Source organism: Pteropus medius, unplaced genomic scaffold, assembly GCF_902729225.1.
Source record: "Pteropus medius unplaced genomic scaffold, Ma_sr-lr_union100, whole genome shotgun sequence".
NCBI classification, from domain to species: Eukaryota; Metazoa; Chordata; class Mammalia; order Chiroptera; family Pteropodidae; genus Pteropus; species Pteropus medius.
In genome coordinates, this window is record NW_024344378.1 from 10,287,313 (window position 1) to 10,311,030 (window position 23,718).

The following is a 23,718-nucleotide window of genomic DNA, read 5'->3' on the forward strand; positions in this document are numbered from 1 at the left end:
GCGAAAGTCAGAAGACAGACATGCCCAGCTTTCAAACTGGCGCCGAAGGCTGCGCGGTAGCAGGTAACTGGGCTGCAGGGAGTGGTGCTTTGTAACTTGTCCATCCATGGCACGCAACGATGTTCTCACTGTGCAGTGAGGTGCATGAAGGAGGCCGAAGAGGCCAAGTGAGAAGGCCCGGGGCCCCTCGGGCCTCCCGAAGGCTGAGGCTCTGGCCTGTGAGCGCAAGGGGGTGGTAGGGACAAGGCGGCCTTTGGGCCTCCTTGGAGGAAGATGAATGCTGAGACCACGTCTGAAGCCCAACCAGCCTGGTGGTGAGAGAATGATGCTAGGTATTTTCTAGTTAGGTCTGAGACAACCAAGGGACCCGCAGTGGTCGCGTGGCGATTTGGCTGTTACTTCTGTGTGGCCAGGAGACCCACAGCGCTCTCTCTCTGGCTCCTTTGGTTTTGTGGATTTTGATCATGTCCGACCAGATCTCCAGGCATATGAAAGCTGGGTGGGAGAGACAAATGTTCTACTGCCATGTGGAGGAGGGCTGGAAACGTGGTTTCGGTGTCTCCCCCTTCCTGGGCCGCCTCTCAGGAGCCAAACGCTCTTTTGTCTTGTAGGGACGGTGCCCCGTATTGTGAAAAGGACTACCAGGCGCTTTTTGGGGTGAAATGTGAAGCCTGTCACCAGTTTATCACAGGGAAAGTCCTGGAGGTAAGTGACAGACAAGCTCCCCTCAGAGCCACCATCGTTTTTGCCAGAGGCCCTCCGAAACACACGAGAGTCTCTTTTGCCATTTTTTCCATGTTTTTCTCATCTATGGGGGAAAGAAAGTAGTTGCAGATGACTAAGCTCTTAGAGATTGAAACATGTTGTAGTATCTTCACAGGCGGTTTCCACTAAATGTTCACGTGGAAATTGGAATGATGGAGAATTGGAAGGGAAAGGAAAGAACGATCCAGGGGCTCTAGGGAATTATGCGGAAGGGAGGGTTATATTAGACGATTTTTATTTTTGGAAGTCAGGAGCGAGGACGTGAAGAGCACATTAGAGCCACACCTCTACGCGTGTATTCGTGCGGATATGCTCATATGTGTGTCTGCGTGTGGACTCTGCATGCATGTGTGTACATGAGCACTCGTGCGTGTGTGTGTGGGAGGGCACGTGTGTGCGGGTACACATGAAGTGTGCACAACGTGCGTGCTCTCTCGTGCACATGTGAGAGTGTACGGACTCGGGGAGCAGAGCTTCAGAACCGAAACTAAGAAAGGGGGGATGAAAGGTGAAGGCGTAGCCTCCTCCACCCTTCAAATCCACATCCTGTGTGACCCAGAACACCCTGCGGCCCAGGCCGAGCTGATGCCTGTCACATTTAGGTGTGACTGCCTCACTCCAGGAGCTTGCTTCCTGCCTGCTCAGCAGTGGCCTTGCCTGCTTCGGCCTCCGGGCTGAGCCCGGCTCCTCCTGAACGAGAGGAGAGGCCGCCCGTGGAGCTACAGAGCCAGAGTTCAGAGGGAGTCACCGCCCCACTTCTCACGGGCCTGTGGGGCGTTCACCAACTCTGACGGCAAAAGTATAGATTGCCTCACAGCCGGCCCACATTTCAGGGTGGAGAATGTACTGACAGGAGGTGACTCAGGACACCCCGCAGTCGGCAATGTGACTGACTGGTCCTGCAGCTCGTCACGTCACCTCGACAGACACCAGGGCACTTGATCCATGTAACCACGTGCAAGCTTTCTGGCAGGGCGTGTTTCAGAGACACAGGACATAAACCCCAGAGGCCCCCGAGGGCAGCTTCCAGCATCGCCATCCTCGCCTCACAACCGGAGCTGCGAGGCCTTCCTGGCCGTAAAGCACAGATGGCCAGTCTGGGCTCCGTGCTGGGACCTAGCACAGCTGACTGCATTCAGGAGATAAGGAAGTGAGAGTTGTCCTTACCCAGGGGACAGGTGTTCCAGGGAGGGGGAGCAGCATGGACAGAGGCTCAGGCGAAGGCTAGCGCAGCACGTGCAAGAAACAAAAAGTCAGGAGTACAGTTGTGAGAGATGATGCCGGAGGAGTGGGCAGGGGCCAGAGCATGGGGACCTCGAAAGTCACGTTCAGGAGTTCGGGTTTTATCCAGAGAGTGGTGGGAAGCCATCGAAGTGATTGTAGCTGGAGCGTCACGCGATTGGATTGGATCAGAATGGGCGGGAGTACTCAAATTCGGGTACACCCACGTTCTTAGCAGCTCTAGACACCCCAGCTTCCACAGATGAATGGATGAACAAAATGTGTATTCAAACAATGCGATATCGTTCAGCTTTTAAAAGGAAGGGATTCTGGCACATGCGACAACATGGATGAACCTTAAAAACATCATGCTAAGTAGAAGCCAGTCTCAAAAGGCCACATACGGTATGCTCCCATTTAGATGAAATATCCAGAATAGGTAAATCCAGAGACAGGAAGTAGATTGGCGGTTGCCTGGAGTTGGGGAAAGCGGGGAATGGGGAGCAACCACTTACTAGTAGCCAGTTGGGCTGACGAAATGTTTTGGAGCTAGATGGAGGTTGATGGATGCACAACATTGCGAAAGCCCTAATGCCAAAAAATTGTTCACTTTAAAATGGCTAATTTTATGTTGTGTGAATTTCACACACACAAAAACAATTTTTAATGGATGGAAAAGGAGCGAGGTGGAGACAGGCGGCCAGGAGAGACGACTGCACAACTCTGGACACAAAACAGTGGTGGCCATGGCTTCAATGGACATCCAGCCTCCACACACCCCATTAATGTAGGAGGAGGAGTTTTAGTGGCCTTCCAATAAAGCTTTCATTGTCAGCCCAAGGACATATGAAGGCTGAGTTTTTGGCCCAGGATGAAGCACATCCCCAGAAAAGCTATCGGAGAAAGTGGATGTGAGCCATCCACACACAGCAGTCATATCACAGGACTCGAAACGCGGTGGCAGGTGCTGCCCTGCCTGTCCCCTGAATGTGTCCCCTGTCGCTCCACAGAGCAGTCCTCTCAGGAGGAGCCCGGTGGGGGGTCTGACCGCATTCCCAAGTTCGATCTGCTACACAGGACGGAAATAAACCTGTCGACTTGGGAGCAATTGGGAATTTTCATTTCCAAACAATAATAATAAAACTCTAGAACCATTTCCCAGATGTCTGGCTGTAGGAAGAGACGGGGGAAGATACTGAACACAGTCCCCAGGTTTGAGGCAGCCACATTTGAGGAAGGCACAATCAAAACAGCTGTCTCATCTGTCCACATATGGAATCCTGTTCCCCAAAATGAGTTAGGGAGACAGAGGGCTGGGACAAGGGTGCTGATTACCTTCAGATTTAGTTCAACAGCTGTGGGAAGGAATGGCTAAAGTAAAACTAGACCCAAGAACACGCCATTTTGAAGAAGCATCTGCTTCCTCACAGAGGCCCAAGCATTTCAGCGTCTGCTGTGGCCGCAAAGGCCCACACCAGGTTGACTTCGGGTTTCACTGAGGGCTGTCTGTAAGGTCGAAGGCTTGGACGCTTTCCACATGCTGCCTTCAGAGCTGGGACTTCTGGGACTTCATTTTGCACCAAGGTTCCAGGTAGACTCAAGCTCCACCCCGTGGGGGTGCTGACCTCCCCAGATGGCCGTGTGGTCTAGGACCATGTCCCGCGTGGATAGCGCTCTGGCATGTCCGCCTGGCCTGGTAACCAGTCGCTCAGGCCTGGGCTCCACACCCTGTGCCTTCTTCCTCTCTGCCTCTCATTCCCTGACCCCGCTGGCGAAACGTGATGGTTACAGATTTATTATAAATATTGCAATTCTTTTTTGTTTTTTTCCCCCCAAATTTTGTTATCATGGTAAAATACACATAACATAAAATGTACCGTTTTAGCCATTTTAAATTTATAGTTCAGTGTATTAAATACGTTCATAATATTGTACAACCATCACCACCAACATCTCCATGACTCTTTAATCTTATAAAACTGAAACTCTGTGCTCATTAAATAATAACTCCCCATTCCTCTCTTCCCCCAGCCCCTGGCAGTGACCTATGAATTTCTGTCTCTATAAATTTGACTACTTTAAGTGTCTCATATAAGTGGAATCATACACTATTTGTTTTTTGTGACTCGACCGTTTTAGCATAACTTCCTCAAAGTTCATCCATGTTGTAGCACGTATCAGAATCACCTTTTTTATGGCTGAATAATATTCCATTTTATAGATATACCACATTTTGTTTATTCTGTGATTCTTGGGTTTTTTTGTTTTTTGTTTTTTTCCTGATCGATTTTATCCATAGAGATTGTAAAGGCATTAGTTTTCTGTGACATAACAGTGGTGGCCTTAAACAACAGAAATTTACTCTTTCACAGTTCTGGAGGCCAGAAGTACATGGCCAGGGCCACGCTCTCTCCGAAGGCTCTAAAGGAGAATGCTTCCTTATCTCTTCCAGCTTCCAGTGGCTGTGGCAGCATAAGCCTAATTTCTGCCTCCATCTTCACGTGGCCTTCTCTTCCGTGGCTCTCTTCTCTCTCTGTCAACGCCCCCTCTGCCTTTCTCTGAGGACACTTATCATTGGATTTAGGGCCCACCCATATCTTCCATGGTGATCGCATGTCAATCATTAGATTAATCACATCTACAAAGACACTTTTTCTAAACATTCACAGGTTCCAGAGCTTCGATGTGGACACATCTTTTGGGGGCCCACCATTCAACCTACTCCAGTAAATCTAATAACTTACATGAGTATCATCCAAGAGAGGGCAGAAGCTCCAGTGTGGTTTTCACCTAACTAAGCATTGGAAGTGCCCTAAGGTTGTTTCTCTGGGTGTGGCTTCACCTAAAATACCACCAGAAACCTGAGAGCTTTGAGAAGGAGAAAGGTCACTGGGCAATGATCAAGAAGCTCCAGGCTCAGCTATGTCACTAATTCCTGAGTGATTTTGGGCAGGTCATTCAGCCTCTTTGAGACTAGCTTCATTTTATAGGTGGAAGGAGTGGCATGTAACCTCTGAAACTCTATCTATCCTGATCTAAAATTTCTATTTCCCTCTGTTATTCCTTGATAGTCATAAACTCTACCTATCACATTGGCTTGAAGGGGTGGGGAGGAGAGCTCTCTTGTGTTTTAATGGAAAGGGCTCCAGGTGACAGAGAATCAGGGAATCTAGCTGGGCGACCTTAGGCAACGCTCTCAACTTCTTTGAGCCTCAGTTTTTCCTTAAATACAAGCACTAAAAAAAAATATATATATATATATATATGTATGTATATATATGTGTGTGTATGTATACATACATACATACACATACGTGTATGTATTGACATGTGTGTGTGTGTGTGTGTGTGTGTGTGTGTATTTCCAGGCAATGGGCCACTTGACAAGTTTCTTTGTCTCCAAGGATCTGAATTCCGTAATTCTCATGTCTTAGATCTAAGGGATCAGAGCCAGCAATTCTTTCTTGAGAGATTTTTCTGGAAACTGGCCCGTAACACTCAGCATATAGCATACACTCAAACTGAAGCTTTATTTATCCTTAGCTTGCTTTCGGTTTTGTTTTTGACAAGATTCTCTTTTTAGAGAGATCTTACTATAAACGGCACATCTCTAAAAGCTTATGCTAATTAACTTGTAAATTCAGGAGTGTTCTGAAGATGTTTACAACCTGCCTCCTAATTAAGAAGTTCAGGAGCAAATTAGCATGAAATACTGGAGTTTGCCTATAACCTTTTGTCTCCATCTCCACGTCTAAACTCTTCTCTGAAGCGACCTTCCTCCTCCCTTACTACTCTCCCTCTCTTTCTCTTCTGCCTTAGCAGCTAGTGGGACAGGAAGCTCGTGAGATGTCAGACTCAGGTCCCAGAAGTCAGCACACGTCAGGTGGCATCCCTTGGATATAATTTCCTTCCATCTCTTGTGGATGGTCCTAGGAGATCTCTGCCTACATCGAACTTACTTTCCTAGGTTCAGGTTATTACCTGCCAACCTCACAAAGAAAGAAAACAGCAACAAAATAGTTCCAAAATGAAGGCAGCACAGAACAACAACAACAACAAAGTAAATGTCAAACTGGAAACAGACTTTTGAAGGAAAAGGAAAAAGTCTCGTCCCATGTCCCCTCCCCCAGTCGTGGGCTGTTCTGTCAGCAGACCAAGGGTGGACTCCTCTTAGTCTCTCTGTTCTTGCACAATTCCCTTCCCCTCAGGGGCTCCATGTTTACTCAGTACTCCACTGATTCCTTCAAGACCAATGTTCTCATCCACTGGCTCCCCAGGGAGCTCCGCTGCCTCTGCAGATGGTGCCTCCCTGAGCAGGCACCTGCCAGACCACACACTGGAAGCTCCTCGTGAGACACAGGCAAGTCGTACTGTCTGGACTCTGACAGAGGAGGAAGGTGGGGCTCCAGTTTTCTTGCTGGGGTCTCACAGGCTTTCCCTTGCCCCTTCTTCCTCTGTCACCACACCCAGGATATTAACCTTCTTATCTTTCCAGAAAGGCTGGTGGCACACATCTCTGTGCGGTGGTGTGGTATTGTGCCACTTGTGCTCCCTGGGGAGGAGTGTGCTACCCATGATGTACTAGAGAGACCCTTTGATGTAGGCCGTGGCAAGTCCTCCAGCCCTTTTAATGCCTTTCCATTCATACCTCTGGGAGTGACTCTGCCTTGTGTTATCTGTTAAGTTAGAAACAATGGACGAAAGGACAGCATTTAGATGCTCTTGAGACCCCTTCTGCTGAACTCCTGCAACGTAGGAAATAGAATCACAGCACGATTCAGCCAAATCCGTTTTCTGGATTCTCTGAAGGATTAAAAGCGGGTAGCTTTGTTTTACTTTTTGACTGAAACTGCTTTTTCATAAAGTCCAGGGACAAATGTTTGTAATGTTCCCGTGAAACCAATTCATGTTATAAATTGGAGGTTCTCCTTCCCTTTCTTCTTTACGCTATAGGTCTTTTAAGCATGTTATGTCGTAATAGCCATAAGCAGCGAATAGGTCTTGTTCTGGGCAAACCTGTTTTATCTAGTGAGAGGAAACATAGGTCATCCCACAGCATTTGCATGGCCTATAATCTTTCTGTCACCATCAAAGATGTAATTTGCAAAAGATAGGCTGAAATGCCAATTCCTCTCCTTCCTCGTTTCGTGTATATCATATGCATGCAAAGCAAAAATAATAACCCACATTCCCGCAGAAAACTAATTGCATTCTTCTCATTCTCACTGTTCAGAAGGGTCCATGCCTTCTTCCCTTAACTGCACCCAACTATTTTTGAGGATTGGGGAAGGGAAAAGAATCAAGTAATCTTAGTAGTATTGGTTGGGATGGTCTGTGTCCCAGTGGACAGTAAACCACCACAACCTCCCGCTCTCGTACAATATTTTTGACATTGACAAATGATCTCATAAATATTTCATCCTCACAACAGGCCTGTGAAGTGGTCAAGGCAGTTACTACCGACCTCATGTACAGATGAGGCCCAAGACTTGGGGGCTAATTAGTAATAGAACCGCGGTGAGAAATCAGATCTCTCAGTTCTCAGGAGATAGAAAAACACACACACACACACACTCACAGACTCACACAATTTCATGATCCACCTGGTAGTAATCATTGCAGAAAATTAGTAATTAATTTGCCTCCCACAATAACTTAAGGACCAAAATTTACCATTCCTGGTGACGTGGAGAAAGTCTGTCCCGTTTGTGACCCTGCTGTATCTATTTCCAGGACAATGAACATTTGATGCTTGTTTGGTTAATTTTTTTACCAGGGACCCTGCTCGGAGAGTCTGTCGTATTTCCATGCAGTCACGCCTTGTTCAGTCTAGTCCCTTTAATCAGCTCTGGGCTTCACAGGGGCACCTGGCATGACCTTGGAGAACAGTGTAGATGGAAGGTGCTGTCTCGGGTCACAGAGCTCTAGCCTAAGACTCTCCCAAGCCCAGTGGATAGCCAAGAAGGCCCTGTGGAGCAGGACCCATATGAAGATACCAGTCACCTCTCCAAATTTAAAACAATAGCTTAATGATAAGCTGTAGAAATGGCCTCATTTTAAAAATGAGTTAAGCAAGATATGGTATATCTATACAATGGAATATCATTCAGCAAGAAAAAGGAATGAAACACTGATACGTTCTATAACATGGATGAACGTGAAAATAATTATGCTGAGCGAAAGAAGCTGGTCATGACAGACTTCATATTATATGATTCTATTTAAATGAAATGTCTACAATAGGCAAATCCACAAAGGCAGAGTAATTCATGGTTGCCAGGGGCTGGGGTTGGGGAAAATGACTGTTAACAGTATGGAGTTTTTGGGGGGTGTGAAAATGTTATAAAATTGGTGATGATGGTTGCTCAACTTTGTGAATATACTAAGAACCACTGAATTGTGCACCTTAAAAGGGTGAATTTTTATGGTATATGGATTATATATAATTTAAATATATATGTACACATATACACACATACATCTATCTATGCAGAGACATATAAGGGGATCATTGTAACCCCGTTATTCTCAGTTTCCTTGTCTTTAAAATGAGAATTCTAATTGCTACCTCATGGGGCTGCAGGATTTGGGGGAGGTGGGGGACATGCAAAGCCCCTGATATAATTAGTAGCCAGGTTAGGCCCCTCCTCTCTCTTCTTCTTTCCTCCAATCTTTGACAGTTTAACTTATTAGGTATAAAAAAGTGGGTAAAGGACAAGCGTAGAGATTCAAGTCAACAAGCGTCTTAATGCAAGATTGTATGCAGGTGCTTTTTCCCTTCGTAGGCATTTAAACTTTTATGCTCTTGCATGGCCACAGGTTGTCATCCCTTAGAAACATGCCCTTGATCATAGGGTGTGACTTGATTAATATAAAATCTTCCTGGTGCAGGGAAGTGAACTGAAGTTTAACTTCAGTGTAGGGTTTACGATGCCTACAACATCTTATTTGCAAAGAACAACAGGTGCTAATATTTTGTCCCCTCCGTCATCAACAGATTGGGAATTGGCCCAGAAGGACATAAGCACAAGAAATGATTTTAGGAAAATCGATCTAATTCATCCAAGGTTATCTACTTTTTCCTACATTAATGACAAAAGGAAATGGGTTGCCGGGGTAACAGAAGACTGTTCACAGGCAGTAAAGAATTGTTATTTATGAAAAATCACCCCATTTCCTGCCAGCACAAATGGTAGGGCTTCCTTCTCCGGAAATGACATTTCGAAAAGAATTTGTATTTTGAGTTAAAAAGATGTTGTGTTTTCAATGTTAACTTCAAAGAGATTAGCTTATTGCTGGTGAAATGGGGTGGGGGGTGGGGGGCGACAATTGAACCAAGTGGTGGAATGTGACTCTTCCAGAGAAATCAACGAGTGGTACAGAGCACATGCTTATGGTCCAACATTGGGGGCCACGTAAGACAACGTAAGATTTAGGACTTGTGCTTAGATAAGGCATGAATTTCTAAAAGTAATGGGGTATCCAAGTCTAAAACTATACCCCCTATAGTGTTTGGGGGACCCTCAGGGTTCTTGAGTACCCAGAGCTATTGCAGCATCCTCAATCTTAAGGTGACTCTCAGTGGTGGTGTTGAGCTTTAGAAATAAGTAGGACCCAACAGCAGAGTGACAGCCTGCCTACACAAGCTACCGCCAAGCACAGTGAAGGGATGGGTCTTTTGGTCTGGCCACTGTTCTGGGCACAGAAGTGATGACTCCTCAGAGCTGTTTTTTCTGCTCTCCAGGACCCAACATACCCTAGGTCCAGGTGAGCCCACAAAAGCTAGCCTCCATCTGAAAGTTGGTCCCTAGTAGAAAATGCTTACCATCCACTTGCCATCCAGGTAGGATCTGCCTACCTGGCCATTGGCGGATGACCAGAGACAGATGGCTCTCTACACTCAGAACTGGCCTTTCTCCTGGAATCTGAGTTGTGCCTCTGGTGGGCATTAGGACAAGCCTTTGAGTTTCAAGCATTCTTCTCTAGCTTCTGGATTCATAACTCAGACAATATGAGATTGCCTTAAGCCAGGGGTCCCCAATCCCTGGGCCACGGACCAGTACCGGTCTGTGGCCTGTTAGGAACTGGGCCACGTAGCAAGAGGTGAGTGGTGAGTGAGCCAGCAAAGCCTCATCTGTATTTGCAGCTGCTCCCCAGCGCTAGCATCACTGCCTCAGCTCCACCTCAGATCATCAGGCATTGGATTCTCATAGGAGCACTGGTACCTGGTGTCAAAAAGGTTGGGGACCGCTGCTCTTAAGCTACCACAGCTCTATTTTGTTCTAGTGCTGTTGTCCGCTTAGCCTCTTTTGGTGAGCATTTAACTTGCGAGATATATTGAAAAATGGCACCATCCAGAGGTCACCGGGACAACTTCTATTCCGGGCACAGACTTCTCTAGGTAACAGTGTGAAACTTTCCACAAGGACCGGGATTGGTGATCAGTGTCGTAGGGGCAATGGGAGCATTCGGTCCCCTCGGCCCCAGGCCGCGATGCTGCCCTGCTGCCCGTCCTGCTAGAAACAGGTTTCTTCCTCTCATTTTCCACCCGAATGTGCTTTTTTCCTGGACTTCACAGCTCCCCACCTTGTGAAGGACGTTATGCCAATTCCAGCAGATGGACCTGTTTGGAGTTTGCCAACTAGTCAGGAAGAATGACCGTTAGGACTGGTGCCCATCCAGCCCAGCGGAAATGAACCGATGCAGTAATTCCTCCCCATAAGAACACTTTAGAGTGGCCTCACAAATGAAACCTCTTTATACGCTATCTTTCTTCATGACCCCGCAGCAAAACTCAAAGTTGCAGGCATCTTGGAAACATGGATAAGATCTGGAATTTTAGATCTTATCTAAAATTGAGGAGGCCATAGGTGAGGTGGGAGGGAGGGAAGAGTGGTTAATAGAACAGCCGACACGCCAGGATTTGATTCTAGGAGCTACATTCGGAGCTGAGTACTGGTTAGCAAGGTTCCTGTCAACTGTGAAATGTGGGTAATAACACTTAACCTCTTAAAGGCATAAATCAGATAATAAATGGATCGATCGTCTGGGACGGTGCCTGACGTATAGGGCTCAATATTTTGAATGAGCGCACTGTTTCCCATTGTAATGAGAAGTCAGGCTCACCCCTATCTACTTACTAGCTGATGTAGTTCTATGTGATTACTTCAGATGCACAAGTTAACAGTCATGTTAACAGCCTCGTTGATGCTTTGGTTTGAAAATTTCTTATGTCACTTAAATTTAGATATTCACATGCATTTGTGCTCACAAACTCAATGTATCATTGTTTCAGGAAGAATTTTCTACTATTTACTCGGCATCTAGCAGCAGCTAAATAAAGATATGTTGCTGAATGATTATTTTTCCCATTTTGAATTTTTGCCATGGTCTTGAACCAAAATTATTAAAGATTCCATATATTCTTTGTGCATAAACTCTTACCACCCTGCTAAATACCTGCTCCTTTCATGCACAAGCGAAGTAAATTCCCACTGCATTTCTCCTCTCTGTTAATGCCTTATCCTGTCGCAGTCACCTGAGTATGATCAGTATCAGCATGAACTCCTGAAGGATTCATGCTGTTCTGTTTGTTTTGTATGATGCCCAGCCCATTTGCCCAGACAGTATTAAGGATGATGAAGAGGTCTCGTAGCTTCTGTGGACTGCAAAAGCTCCTATGTCGGCTCCTTCACATAGCACTGAGTTTCTTCGGCACGGTTTTTTTTACCAATTACCCCTTTGATTAGTAACACCTTTGTTTGTATACTGTGCAATTCACCTGGGTTAAGTGTGTGATTCAGTGATCGTTAGTAAATTTGCAGAGCTGTGCGGTCATCATCAGTCCAATTTTGGAACATTTCCATCACCTCAGACAGAAATACATGCCCTTCCTTTGATTCTTTACTCTTCACTTTCTTTTTCCAAGTCACGTCCACATGACTATGCAGAAGGCAGGTGGACAGGAAAGGCGTCTCATTCATGCCCACCAAGGATGGACCAAGCGGGCAGGTTTCTTAAGCCTCTTGACTCCACATGGTGGCAATTTTTGCCCTTTTCACTGGGAAACTCACAAATTTGGGAATTTGCTTGGTAAATCTGAAGACAAATCATCTTCTTTCTTCCCATCCTGGAAGACATAGAGGTGGTTAAATAAGATGTGAAAGAGGAGCCAGTAGTCCAAACATAGGGGAGCAGGAAGAGGAGGAAGTCTGGGGAGCAGGGATCTTGATTCTAACGCCTGGTACTTTGAGCCACGTGACTGGCAGCCTTACAGGGTTGAGTTCCCTATTGCCTTTGTAGGGAGGGACTCCTTCATTCTTCTGAAAAACAGTAGACTGACTCCGAATGTCCCAGACAGGAGGTGAAGTTCTGGGATTACAGAGATAAAAGGTCCAGCTCCTAGCTGCCAGGGTTTTACAGCCCAGGCCTGAGGTCTCAAAACCAATGTGCTGTCACTTAGCTATCTTGTTTAAAATCTGGCCTTACTCAGAGATTCCAGTTCAAGGCTCCAGGCTGGGACCTGGGAATTTGAACATTAACATGGTACCTGCCACACGGGGGTGTCTCTGGTTCAGGAGGCTGGGGAAGCCTACAGATCACACTGAAAGTGGTCCTGCCAGTGTGTGGCGAAGGCCCATTCACGAAGCTTTTTGACTCCTCAGGAGAAAAAGACACCAGAAATTTAGCTACTACCTTGTAATTATTATAACGTGCAATCCAGTCACTTCCTCTTCATTTTAGAAGCACAGCTTTGTTGTTACAGACCTTACATTTCTTCAGCGATGTTCGGGACTGGTTCCAAACCAGTGTAGAGAGATTACATACACACACAAAGCGTCTTTTTATTAGCTGATCTTCCTGAAATAATCTCCATAAAAAATTCCACTAAATCACTTTAGTCTTGTTAAAATTCGCAGCAGTTATAAGAGCGTCCGCCCTAGTCCTAAGCAAGGAGTACGTGAAGGGTGCCACGCTGTCACGGTAGATGTCTGCTGCCTCTCAGTTCACATATATGAAGAGCCTGTGACTTGGCCTTTGGTCGCAGATTCGTCTGGGATTTCTGCGGGATGGTTTAGTTGGCAATGAGGCAACATGTGTAAAGTGTCTGGAATGTAAGTAATAGGTTTTTTTGCTGCAATAAACAATACAAAATATGAATCAGGGAAGCTTAATTGATAAGCAACGTATTTTGAGGGGTCACATCTTTCTCAAAATATTTGTATATGAACATGAAAATTCTGAATAACGAATGGAAATCGAAATCAAGTTACACTCTGTTTTATCATGCTTCCATAAAGGGTCGCATAAAGTGTGCCTCCGAAGCAGGGACTAGGGAGAGGAGGCTGCCAGCTGTTTGGTAGCTGTGCTCAGTTGCACACCTTTCTGTCATCTCAAATCCAAGAAAGAAAACAAAGCAAAAGACTCTGCTTTCAATTCAAGCCTCTGCCCTGGGGACGATTACTGTCAGAGTTGTGATGCGGACGGTTGTGAGTGAATGTGGAGAGATGGTACTTTCCCAGTCTGTGTTTAAAAAAAGGAAAACTACCCCCTTCCTTTTTGGTAACATGGACTAGCCCGTAGTGGTTGCTGGTGTGTTTAACTAGTAGGTACAGGGAAGAGAGGGAGGCGTGAGAACGCCTGCCCCACTCTGCTCTTTTTTCCGGTGTGTGTCTCTAGAGAGAGTCACATTTGCTCTACTAGCTGCAGAGAGCAGCCTGCTGAAGTAACCCAGGCGGGCAGGGAGCCCAGCCCCAGTCGGCCGGGCTGAGGTCCGTCTGGCATTTGCAAGCCTCTTCTCTGTGTTCTGAGTTTGGAGCCCCAAGGAGTTCCCTGCTGAGCACAGCCAAGGAACAGAAGGAGAAGGAGCCCTGGCATCAGGTAAAGCAGGCATTGCACGAGGTACCTTTGCTTTGCAGGGCAGAGGTGAAATTTCTGGCTTCCTTGGAAACTTTGGAGACCCCAGGGTCCTCCAGATGTGGTCTGCCAGATGCTGGCCGCAGAAGCCACTTGCACTGGCCTGAAGTAAATTTGACTTAAACTTTTTGTCTTTCTTATGATATAAAATGAACTGTGGAGCTTTTATTCATTGATACTAGAGTACTAAAGAGCAGGAAAGGCTGGTAATTCGAGAGTTATAGAGACCTTTTAGACAATGTTTGTGTTTTTTCAAGCTACTACCCCCAAATTTGAGAGTGTGGTTTCCAGATTTGTTTTGTCTGTGGTTTGTGGAGCTCTGTGGAACTTATATTTGAGATGAAAGGACTTTTAAAGTCATATTTAGGGGATTTGGTGGTAAAGTGGCATGGGGAATTGAGTAGGTTTGTCTGTTACTATAAATGTATGGGTTTTTTTTTTTTTTAAGAAGTTCCCCATGAATGAAAATGAGGAAGCAAAACTTTTGGGTGTTATTCATATTTTGTTACAGCTACAAGTTGAAAGAGCTTGATTGTTGTTTCTCTTACCATCTTTGGGCAGGAAATGGGAGAAATCTAGAGATTCTCGCCTTTATAATGAAACAACTTTTTCTAAAAACCTAGTTATTAATTGAACCATGCTCTCAAGTTTATTTTTTTAGAAAGAAAAAAAGTTTTAAAATGCACCATGCAGCACTAAAAAAGGGATGAGACAAGAAAAAAATCATCTCAACTGTGTAGTAAATAGAGTTATGATTTGGGAAAGTTTCTTTTAAAAAGTAAGTCTAGCCCCAAAATCAGCAGGAGTGTGGTCACCATAGCTGCTTCATCTATCACTTAACTGGGATCAAGGATGTAAAAGAAAATTGAGCCTATTTTCTCTGAGGCATTCTCATGAGGAATGTTAAGAGGATGTGAAGTTATTTAGATTATCCAAACAGGTCCTGACAAGTAAGTGAAAATAACTAATTAAAATATAATTGTTGCCATATTCTACAATGGGTCAAAAGGCTGGTTGATTCAAGATGTACTTACAGAATAGGTGAACTTGCCACGGCTCATTGGTATAAATTACTTTTGAGAAGCCTGTTTAAGACTACGCGGGCCTTGCCGAGCTCTCCTTATACCACTTCGAATACATGTTTTGACCCAGTGTTTTCGAGCGAGTTACTTAGGCATCTTTGTGTGTCAGTGAGTTTAACCCTTATACCAGCAGCTTATCCAGCCAGTTCAGGGAATATCATATCACGACAGCAGAGGTCTGCGGGGTTTTCCCTCCAACTAAATAATAGCTAACTTAAATAGACGGAAAAGTTCAAAATACTCAGAGTGCTTGCACCCCAACTCTGTAGACAGATGATCATGGTTTTGCCTCCCGTAGCCAGGGTTTCTCAGCCTTGGCTCAATGACATTTTGGATGGGGCGTTCCCCAGTGGAGGACTGCCCCGTGGGGTGCTTACCAGCATCCCTGGCCTCTACCCACTAGATGACAGTAGCACTCCTTCCCCAGCTGTGACAACCAAGAATGTCTCCGGACATGGCCAAATGTTCCCTGTGGAGCAAAATCTCCCCCACCCCAGATTGAGATCCACTGCTGTAAAAAGCCAATTTTGAGGCCCCTGCTGCAGACATGGAAGAGAGGCTGAACCTCAGGGGAAGGTGGCTGAGTCAAGGAACCGTGCGTGACAGGACAAATATTTTGCCTTAACCGTTTTGGTGTTTATTTTGCTTTGTTTTTGTTTGAAATCCCATCTTGGGCTGGGCAGGGAGAAAGGGTTAAGCACTGTTCCGGATATGCATTCTGCTTCTGCCCTCTCCCCTCCCGATCCCCACTGGGCCTTACCAATATGGCACCTTGGTCATATAGTAATCAGACTTCTCTAAGTTGAATCCTATCTTAAGTCCATTCCAAGAATGTGCTATATTTTTTTCCCCCAAAAAACCCTCATATACTAGCCCATTTTATAAAGCAAATAATTAGCCATCACTTATCAGGTCTGTCAATGTAGGCTTCTTGATATGTAGGCTTTGAGTAAATCTGGGCACACCAATTTGTTTTTTTCTTCTGGGACCTGCAGCTGAGTGCTTTCATTTCTTTTTGCCTTTCCCTTTCTGTATCAATGGGTCTTCCATTTTCTGATTTTCTGGAATTAGGTCTCATTTCGTCAATGAAATAAAATAGTCACAGCCGTTTTCCAATTCACAGATGATAACAAAGTCAATGGCTAGAATTATTTTTACTTAAAAATTTCGTTACACCTTTAGCATATGCTACTGCTAGTTTGCTCTCAAAGATTAGCAGGTTACAAAATAAATGAAGTTGTAACAAACAAATACTGGCACAAAACTTCTGAAACAGCCAGTTTTGCTTAGTTCCGCTTTACTTTTTTTGGTGGACTCTTATTCCAATTATAGCTTTAATTTCATCAATATACATTCGCGACCTCATAAAATAGTTCTCTTACAAATGAGTCATATATGTTACATTTTCATGGTGTTTCTCCATGAACACGGTATATTGCACTGAGCGCCATGACTGCCACCCAAACAGGATGAGACAGGCCACCATGTCAGGGACTCTCTTCGAGTCCACCTGGGGTGGGGGGTAGCACTTGGCACAGGCCACACACTTTGGGAAATGCCTCCATTCTTGGACTAGCCTATGGGGTTATCAAAGGGTTCTGTTTTCTGCTTTTGATTTTGTGAATCAAACTTTCCTTCTACCTCTTCCTGGAGGTACCAGCATTTCATATACCATGTGCTCTCTTAGAAATGATTCTTCAGTCATTAAATTCATCCCCTTAATTACTAAACCTAAGAGCCATGAGCTCAGAGGATGCTAGTATTTTAGGTCCATGGTCTCCCCAGGATGTAGCACAGTGCCTACCCATATTGGTTGCTCAATAGCTGATGAATAAACAAATGAACATCAATGAGTTCCATAGCAAATCCACCCAGAAGCTTGATCTGCAAGAAGCTCACATGCAGCCTGTGCACTGTTCACATACTCTGTTCTGTGTACTTTTTTCAAAAGGACAAATTCAGTCCCCATCCAAGCAGCTTTTAATGCTTGAGGGACTACTAGAGGAATCTTTTAAGGGAAATGGTTCTGTAGGTTGAAGAATTTGGAGAGGGGGAGCTTTATAAATTTTTCTTCACAAGGCCCAGAAATTAAACTTTACCTTTTATTTAAAGCCCTGCATGCTAACACTGCCTCTTGGATTCAATAAGATAAAGCGCATACGAACCCTAAGATCTGATCCAAAGACAAAGCATTCCCAACTGGATAAGAAAATTATCCAGTCAAATCAAAGAACTCGTAGATCTCATATGAAAAAATGTGCCTTGTTCACTCTGTGTATCCTAATACGAAGTCCTAGAGGATTGGGAGTGTCTGTTGAGATATCGAAATGGTGTTGCTCAAAAGAGCCCACATTTCCTGGACCAGGGATGAGAACACGGGGTGTCCAGATGAGGAGACAATGTGAAATGGGAACTTTCCGGGAATGTAAAGCTGCTCTAGTGAGAGAGAAAGAAGCCAAAGATAATCTTAATGCCAAAGCTCACAGTCTGACCCCAGCTCCATTTTTCTAAGCAGAGCCCCTGATATGACTATGAGCCAGAGGGAGTCTAACCAGTGCCTTAAGCTGCAGAGGCTTAAGGTGTGGCCTTGAGGAAAGGGGGCCTAATAAACGGAGAAATAAACACTGCTGCTTTTCTTGTTCACCAAGCCCAGAATGCTTTTGGCAAATATGTGACTGAGGCCTCGTAAGCATTGCCGGTTCACGTGGAGGTCAATCTTTGCTCATAAACATTAGGTGAAGCAGAAATGTTTGCTTACACTTAAGACTGCTTTTATCTTTCCTTAACTGCTAAATAATAATTTTCTTGGTTTGTCTTGGTTCTCTGCAGCAGGCTCCTCGCATCCGTGCTTATATCCGTATACCTTGTCCAAATAAACATACTTGAAAAGATAGAGAAACGTGTTTTGCCGAGTTGAGAACATCCTCTAACAGAGTTTGAGCCCAGCTCTCTGCTTTGCTTTGGCAGCTTGTTTAGGATGCAGAGTGTCCCTGGTTCTGGCAACAGATTAAAAGTGATGGTTCTTAACAAAGTTTAGGGCCTAACGACTGGGTGGGGGTGGGGGGAGGTAGGTTTTCAGTCTTCCTTTGTGTTTTTCAAGTTTTAAAGAATAAGGAAAAAATAAAGTGCTCGACTGGGTTTTTTGTTTTGACTTCAAACCTCAGAATGGTAAAAACCCGTTGGAGAACCTTGTCTGGGCTTACTCAGCCCTCTGTGGTTAAACTCCTGCACCGCACCCCACCCCCAACCTGGTCACCTGCATCTCTCCAGCCCCCACCCGCTTTCCTTCTGTCCCACAAGCGTTCACTCGTTCTGTCTCAGGGCCTTTGCAATCCCTGTCGCCCTGCCTGGAATATTCTTCCCCATCGTTCAACCTGCCTGGCTGTCCTTGGAGAGGCCGCCAAGATCACTATCTAGCTGAAGTCGCCTCCACCTACCTACCCAACCCCCAGGTCATCTTCTATATTGTGGCCCTGTTTTATTTTCTTCATGGCGCTGTTTTCCCCCCATGATCTGAAACTCTCATGAATCTGTATACATGTCTATTAACTGTCACCTATTGCTGGAATGTAAACTTCATAACAGGGGCTGCCATATCCCCAGCACCTAAAACATTCTCTGACAGAAGACAAAGATTCAACAAATGAATGTGTGGATGGATCAGTGGATGGATGAATGAAGGGGAAGGGTGGGCTGTCTGCCTATGAAACATCTGCTCCACTGTAAACCTTAGCGCTCCTCTTCTATGAGGCCTCCCTGACTCCTCCGCACGATAGTCTTAGACAGTTTTCTGTCCCATACCCCCTTGCTTGGTACATTACGCCCACCATCTTATTCTGTTATGGTCACCTATTTGTCAGCCACCCCTGCAGGGTAAGCTTCTTGAGGGCGGGAGTACCTAATAAAGGTGATTGCTTGTAGTAACTGTTCTTACCACCTTAGCACTTTATAAACCTATCTCTTTGTTTTGCAAAGAAAGAAACTGCGGCTCAGCAGCTTTCCAGTAGGCATATGGGGGACTACTGTCAAAGCCAGGGTTCGAACCCAAGATGTCTGGCTTCCAAGCTCATATTTGACGGCCTTTTTCTCCTCATCGGGTGCCTAGTGCCTGACTCACAGGCCTGCCACGGGCTTTTGCCAAATGAATGAAACTTCAGCTCTCACTCACCTCCTCCCTTTCTTCCTTATTATTTGCTTATAAATATTGTTTATAACACCTGTAATTTATATAAATATTATAAATATGAGCTTATCTCTAAGGACAACTAGCCAGTATATCTTAGGTCAGTTTTTTTTAACAGGGCTTAATTGATTGTTTACACTCTCGTTTTTCTTATGTAAGCAAATTAGTAAAAAGTTCAGCTGTGCTGAATCACACATATATATTTTCACAGGCGGTTCCACTGGGCAGCCCTAGGGATCAGCTACTAGTGTTACTTTGAACATAAAGCTCATACTGAGAAAAACACCATAGCAGCCATAATAAGTAAAAACTTCAAGTGGAAAAGACTAGGAAAAAAAACTAAAAATTTAAAAACTCGGCATTTCTTCTGTATTTTTGACATAACCAAGGGTTTCTAATCGCGTGCCTCTCCTTGACTTGAGTCTTTATGAGTGTGGCCCCAGGACATTCCCTTGCCAAAGCAGAAGCCAAGATCAGAAGCCCTTGCTGATATGTCAGTGTGATTCTCCAAGCCACTGTCATTACACAGAGTTGAGGTGGACATGGCGGACAGTGCCCATGCTCAGGGTTTCTGCACCTGCGGGGTGGCTCTGTGGCGTGAGTCTTCGGGACGGAACCAGGCGGCCTGTGCTGGCATGTCAGGTGCAGGTCCCTCGTCATCTGACAGCTTGAATTTTCCAGCACAGGACAAGTCCTGATGACAGCTCTAACAGGGCAGAGCCTGCAGCCTGGTTGGGCTGGTCCATCAAAGCATTCCCTGGCATAGAACCGAGTTTCACACAGGTTCGGGGCCAGCCCAGCTGGTTCCCGTCTTCCTCGGTGGGAGGCATGATAAGCAGGAAGATGATGCGCATGTGCTGTTTGTGGACGTGAGTAAACTCAGCAGGCCTCCAGCACTGGAGGTCGGACGACCGAGCAGCGCTCAGTCATGGCACATGTGAGGAGTCTGTGGGAGAAGCCCAGTGTGCCATGCAGCTTCTGTGCCCATCACAGCACAACCGCTTGTGATCTTTACCCATCCTGCAGGGGCTTTGACTTTTTAACACAGCTTCTCAGACGGCACAATGACCTTAGACGGACTCACTAATAAAATGTTTTGTGATTTGCAATTTAACTTACTATGCGATGAGAGGATTGGCAAGGAGTTTCTTACTAATTGTCCACTCCCAGCCCAAAGCCATTTGGTAATTGAGACCTCGCCTAATATGAATTCACAGCCCAGAGCAATTTGGCAATTGTGGCTTTACCTACTCTGAACTTACACCAGCGCAAGCTGTAACTTGGCCGGTCCCCAGACCTGGCCTCACACCAGAGATCTCTTCTTTATCTGTTTTTCTGTGTTAAAGGTGATTCCTGTTCAGGACTCCTAGAACTGTCATGGCAGGAAAGGTCCGTAGATTTAGTCTAGTCGGACCTTCTTAGAATTGACACTAAGACCCAGAAAACAGAAAGACTCAGCCCCTTGATGTGAGAGCCAGAAGGACCCCTGAGTCCAGGGCTCTACCCCCGCCCCCGAGGCTGCCACCTTTCACTGCTTCTCTGCTTTTTGTACAAAAAAAGCAGGCATCTCTGAAAGGAATAGTAACGCCATTATGAGCACGCAAGGTGCTTAGGGAATCGGGTGGATTTCTCTGCTGGCATTCAGTGGATATTCAAGGAACTTTTGCTCAAACCTTTATTTCATATTCTCTTTGTTTTGGAATACCTTCCCTTTCCCAGGCCATTACAGCTTTTCTTCTCATGCTAGTAAGTATTTTCAGCTTCGAGGACCGTACTCTTTCTGTCTCGACCATCGGCTCGGCTATTGTGGGGCCAGAGCAGCCGTGGGCACCATGTTAATAGATGGACGTGGCTGTGTTTTGATAAAGCTTTATTTATAAAAGCCATTTGTGGGCCAGATTAGGCCCATGGACTGCAGTTTGCCAACCGTGATATAAGAGAAAAGTAAACAACCTCCATTCGCTCCCTGATCCCACTCCCTAGAGATGGCTATTTTGAGTCCTATCTGTGTTCTCCCTGTCATGCATAGAAGTGTTAACAGATATGGAATTTAGTCATATAAATTTTGTCATACAGAATTTATAGTTCTGTCTCGTTTTTCTTCTGTTTCCTATGCACAGGTACGTGTGAGGGGCACCTACTCCTTTTTGCACAAACAGGACCATATTTATGGTGCATATTCTACAGTTTCCTTTTCTTCCCTTGGCAGTAACTCAGTGTCAGTGCTTAGAGATTTATGACATTATTTTTAATGGCCACAGAGTGGCCTCATTCTTTACCCTCCACCAAGAAATCATACCAAATACAAAAGAATCATTTGTAAGTTATTAATATGTAAATAATTACTGCCCGACGGTCAAAGATGATGTCTCGTTTGCTTCACATTGCCGCACATGTCCTGATGGCACTCCGTGTTAGCCTTTCTGAAGAAGGGGTCGCTTCAGCCTAACTCACTCCCAGCCAGACACTGCACGCAAGTGCTGAGTTAACAAATGATTTTGCATGACCATGAAGGAAGAGCTCAGGGCAAATTTTAGGGGTATCATCAGGGTCGATTATGAGATTTCTGTGAAATCGTGAAAATTCCAAGTTTTTGGTAATTCTGCAGAATGTGAGTTGTGGTAAAGAGGAATAGACCCCACACCACGTGCTTTAAAGTCCCTCCCTTTACAGTCTGTGCATTTGGAGGTGTTCTGTGTGTTTCCTAGAGGTGCTGTAACAAAATGCCACAAGTTTGGTGGCTTAAAACAGCTTAAAACAGCTCTCATAGCTGAAATCAAGGTGTCAGCAGGGTTGGTTTCTTCTGGAAGCTCCGACAGAGACCCCGCCCCATGCTTTCTCCTAGCTTCGGATGACTTCCGGGAATCCTGGGCGTTCCTTGGCTTGCAGATACATCATTCTCCATCTTTGCTACATCTTCACGTGGCCTTCCTCTCTACGTCTCTGGATCTGTTTCCCTTCTCTTTTCTTATAAGGATGTATAATTGGATCTAGGGCCCACCCTAACCCAAGATCCTTAATTACATCCGCGAAAACACTTATTCCAAACAGAGGTACTCTCCGAGGTTCCAAGCAGACATACCTTTTGGGGGCCACAGTTTAACTCACTCCATAAGCTCTGTCTAAAATTCAAAGTGCCCTTCCTTCTCAGGCTTTCCTCTTATCGGTGAGGAAAGGGGTAAAGCCTCATTCTTATCATAATCGGCAGCCCCGCAATTTGAGGAGAACCCTAGGAGCCCCAGGAATGGTATGTGCTGCCAGCCATTGGCAAGTTAAGATCAGTCACAGAGAAGCACCAGCCAGAACTGCCAGGCTTCTAGGAATTTTCAGCAAAATAAGATGCTAATGATAAAGGTGTTTGCACATCTGATACTTTAACTGAAAAGGAAGCAGAAGGAAATTGTCTTTTGTAACTCTCAGGAATTCTTAGTTCATTTGGTGCCACCTGAATGGCAGCCATCCCCAAAATTACCCAGCACTGATTGTTGAATTTTGAAGTTTGACTGGATCCAGTGTGAGGCTCAGATAACCAATACTATCTATTCGTATAATTTCTTAGAAAGTTGTATTAATGAAGAAATGAAGAGTTGTGGCCGGGTATGTGATCTGCTTTTAGTAGTTTGAGTCAACAGCTGTTAATTTGTGTTGCACAAGGCACTTAGAGGCAAAAAAGATGTTAAGTGTTTAAATTGTGGAATGCCCACTCACTTCAGACTGAGCACCTTTGGTCTCAAGTGACAGAAAGTCACCTCACATAGCCATCTTAGTGTCCTGAGGCTGCCATAACAAAGTACTACAAAGTGGGTGGATTTAACGCAACGGAAATTTATTCTCTCACAGTTCTGAAGGCCGCAAGATTGAAATCAAGGTGTTGGCAAGGCCAGCCTCTCTCAAAAGGCTTCTAGGGGAGGAGGCTTCCTGCCTCTTCCAACTTGTGGTGGCCCCAGGCATTCTTCGGATTGTGGCAGTGTAACTCCAGGCCTCCTTGTCACTTGACATTCTCTCCTTGTCTGTCTCCCTTTCCTCTTACGCGGACACCAATCCTATTGGATGAAGAGCCAAGCTTGCTCCAGTGTGTCCTCATCTTAATCAGTTACATATGCAACAACCCTGCTTGCACACAAGGTCACGTTGTGAGATGTCATGGGAGTTAGAACTTCAACGTAGCTTTTTAGGGAACACAATTCCACCCATAACACTAGCTGAAACAGAAAGGGACTGACATCACCAAGCTGCTGCAGGGGACAGAAGCGACAGAAGCCAAGGCCTCAGGTGCCCTTGGTGTGCCCTCAGCTCTGTCAGCTTCTCCACATGTGCATGCATACTCACAGACTCACCCTCCCCGTGTGAACAGGGCGCAGCTGCAGCAGCTCAGAACTTCTCAACTCAGAAAAGGCTCTTTCTCCCCTGCTCACATCAGGAGGTCCCATTGGGGAAGATTCCATTGCAGTGTGGTCACCTATCCAGCCTGAACCATTTGCCATGGCCAGAGGTAGGTCATGGAGAGAATGGCAGCTCCTGTGTCTGAAGCTGGGGGAGGACGAGCCTCCC

General features: G+C 45.5%; 1 protein-coding gene across 12 annotated transcripts in view; it reads left to right on the top strand.

Moving 5' to 3' along the window:
* ABLIM1 (actin binding LIM protein 1) overlaps positions 1-23,718 on the top strand; it is a 254,075-nt gene that overhangs the window by 162,680 nt on the left and 67,677 nt on the right. For 6 of the 12 annotated variants that reach the window (XM_039871135.1, XM_039871139.1, XM_039871132.1 and 3 more), the window contains 2 exons: positions 612-705; positions 23,522-23,659. In XM_039871135.1, coding sequence (XP_039727069.1) covers positions 612-705; positions 23,522-23,659 — 232 coding nt within the window. Of the gene's footprint in view, positions 1-611; positions 706-13,642; positions 13,867-23,521; positions 23,660-23,718 lie in introns of those variants that run through there. The other 6 variants (XM_039871143.1, XM_039871140.1, XM_039871137.1 and 3 more) reach the window with 3 other exon arrangements.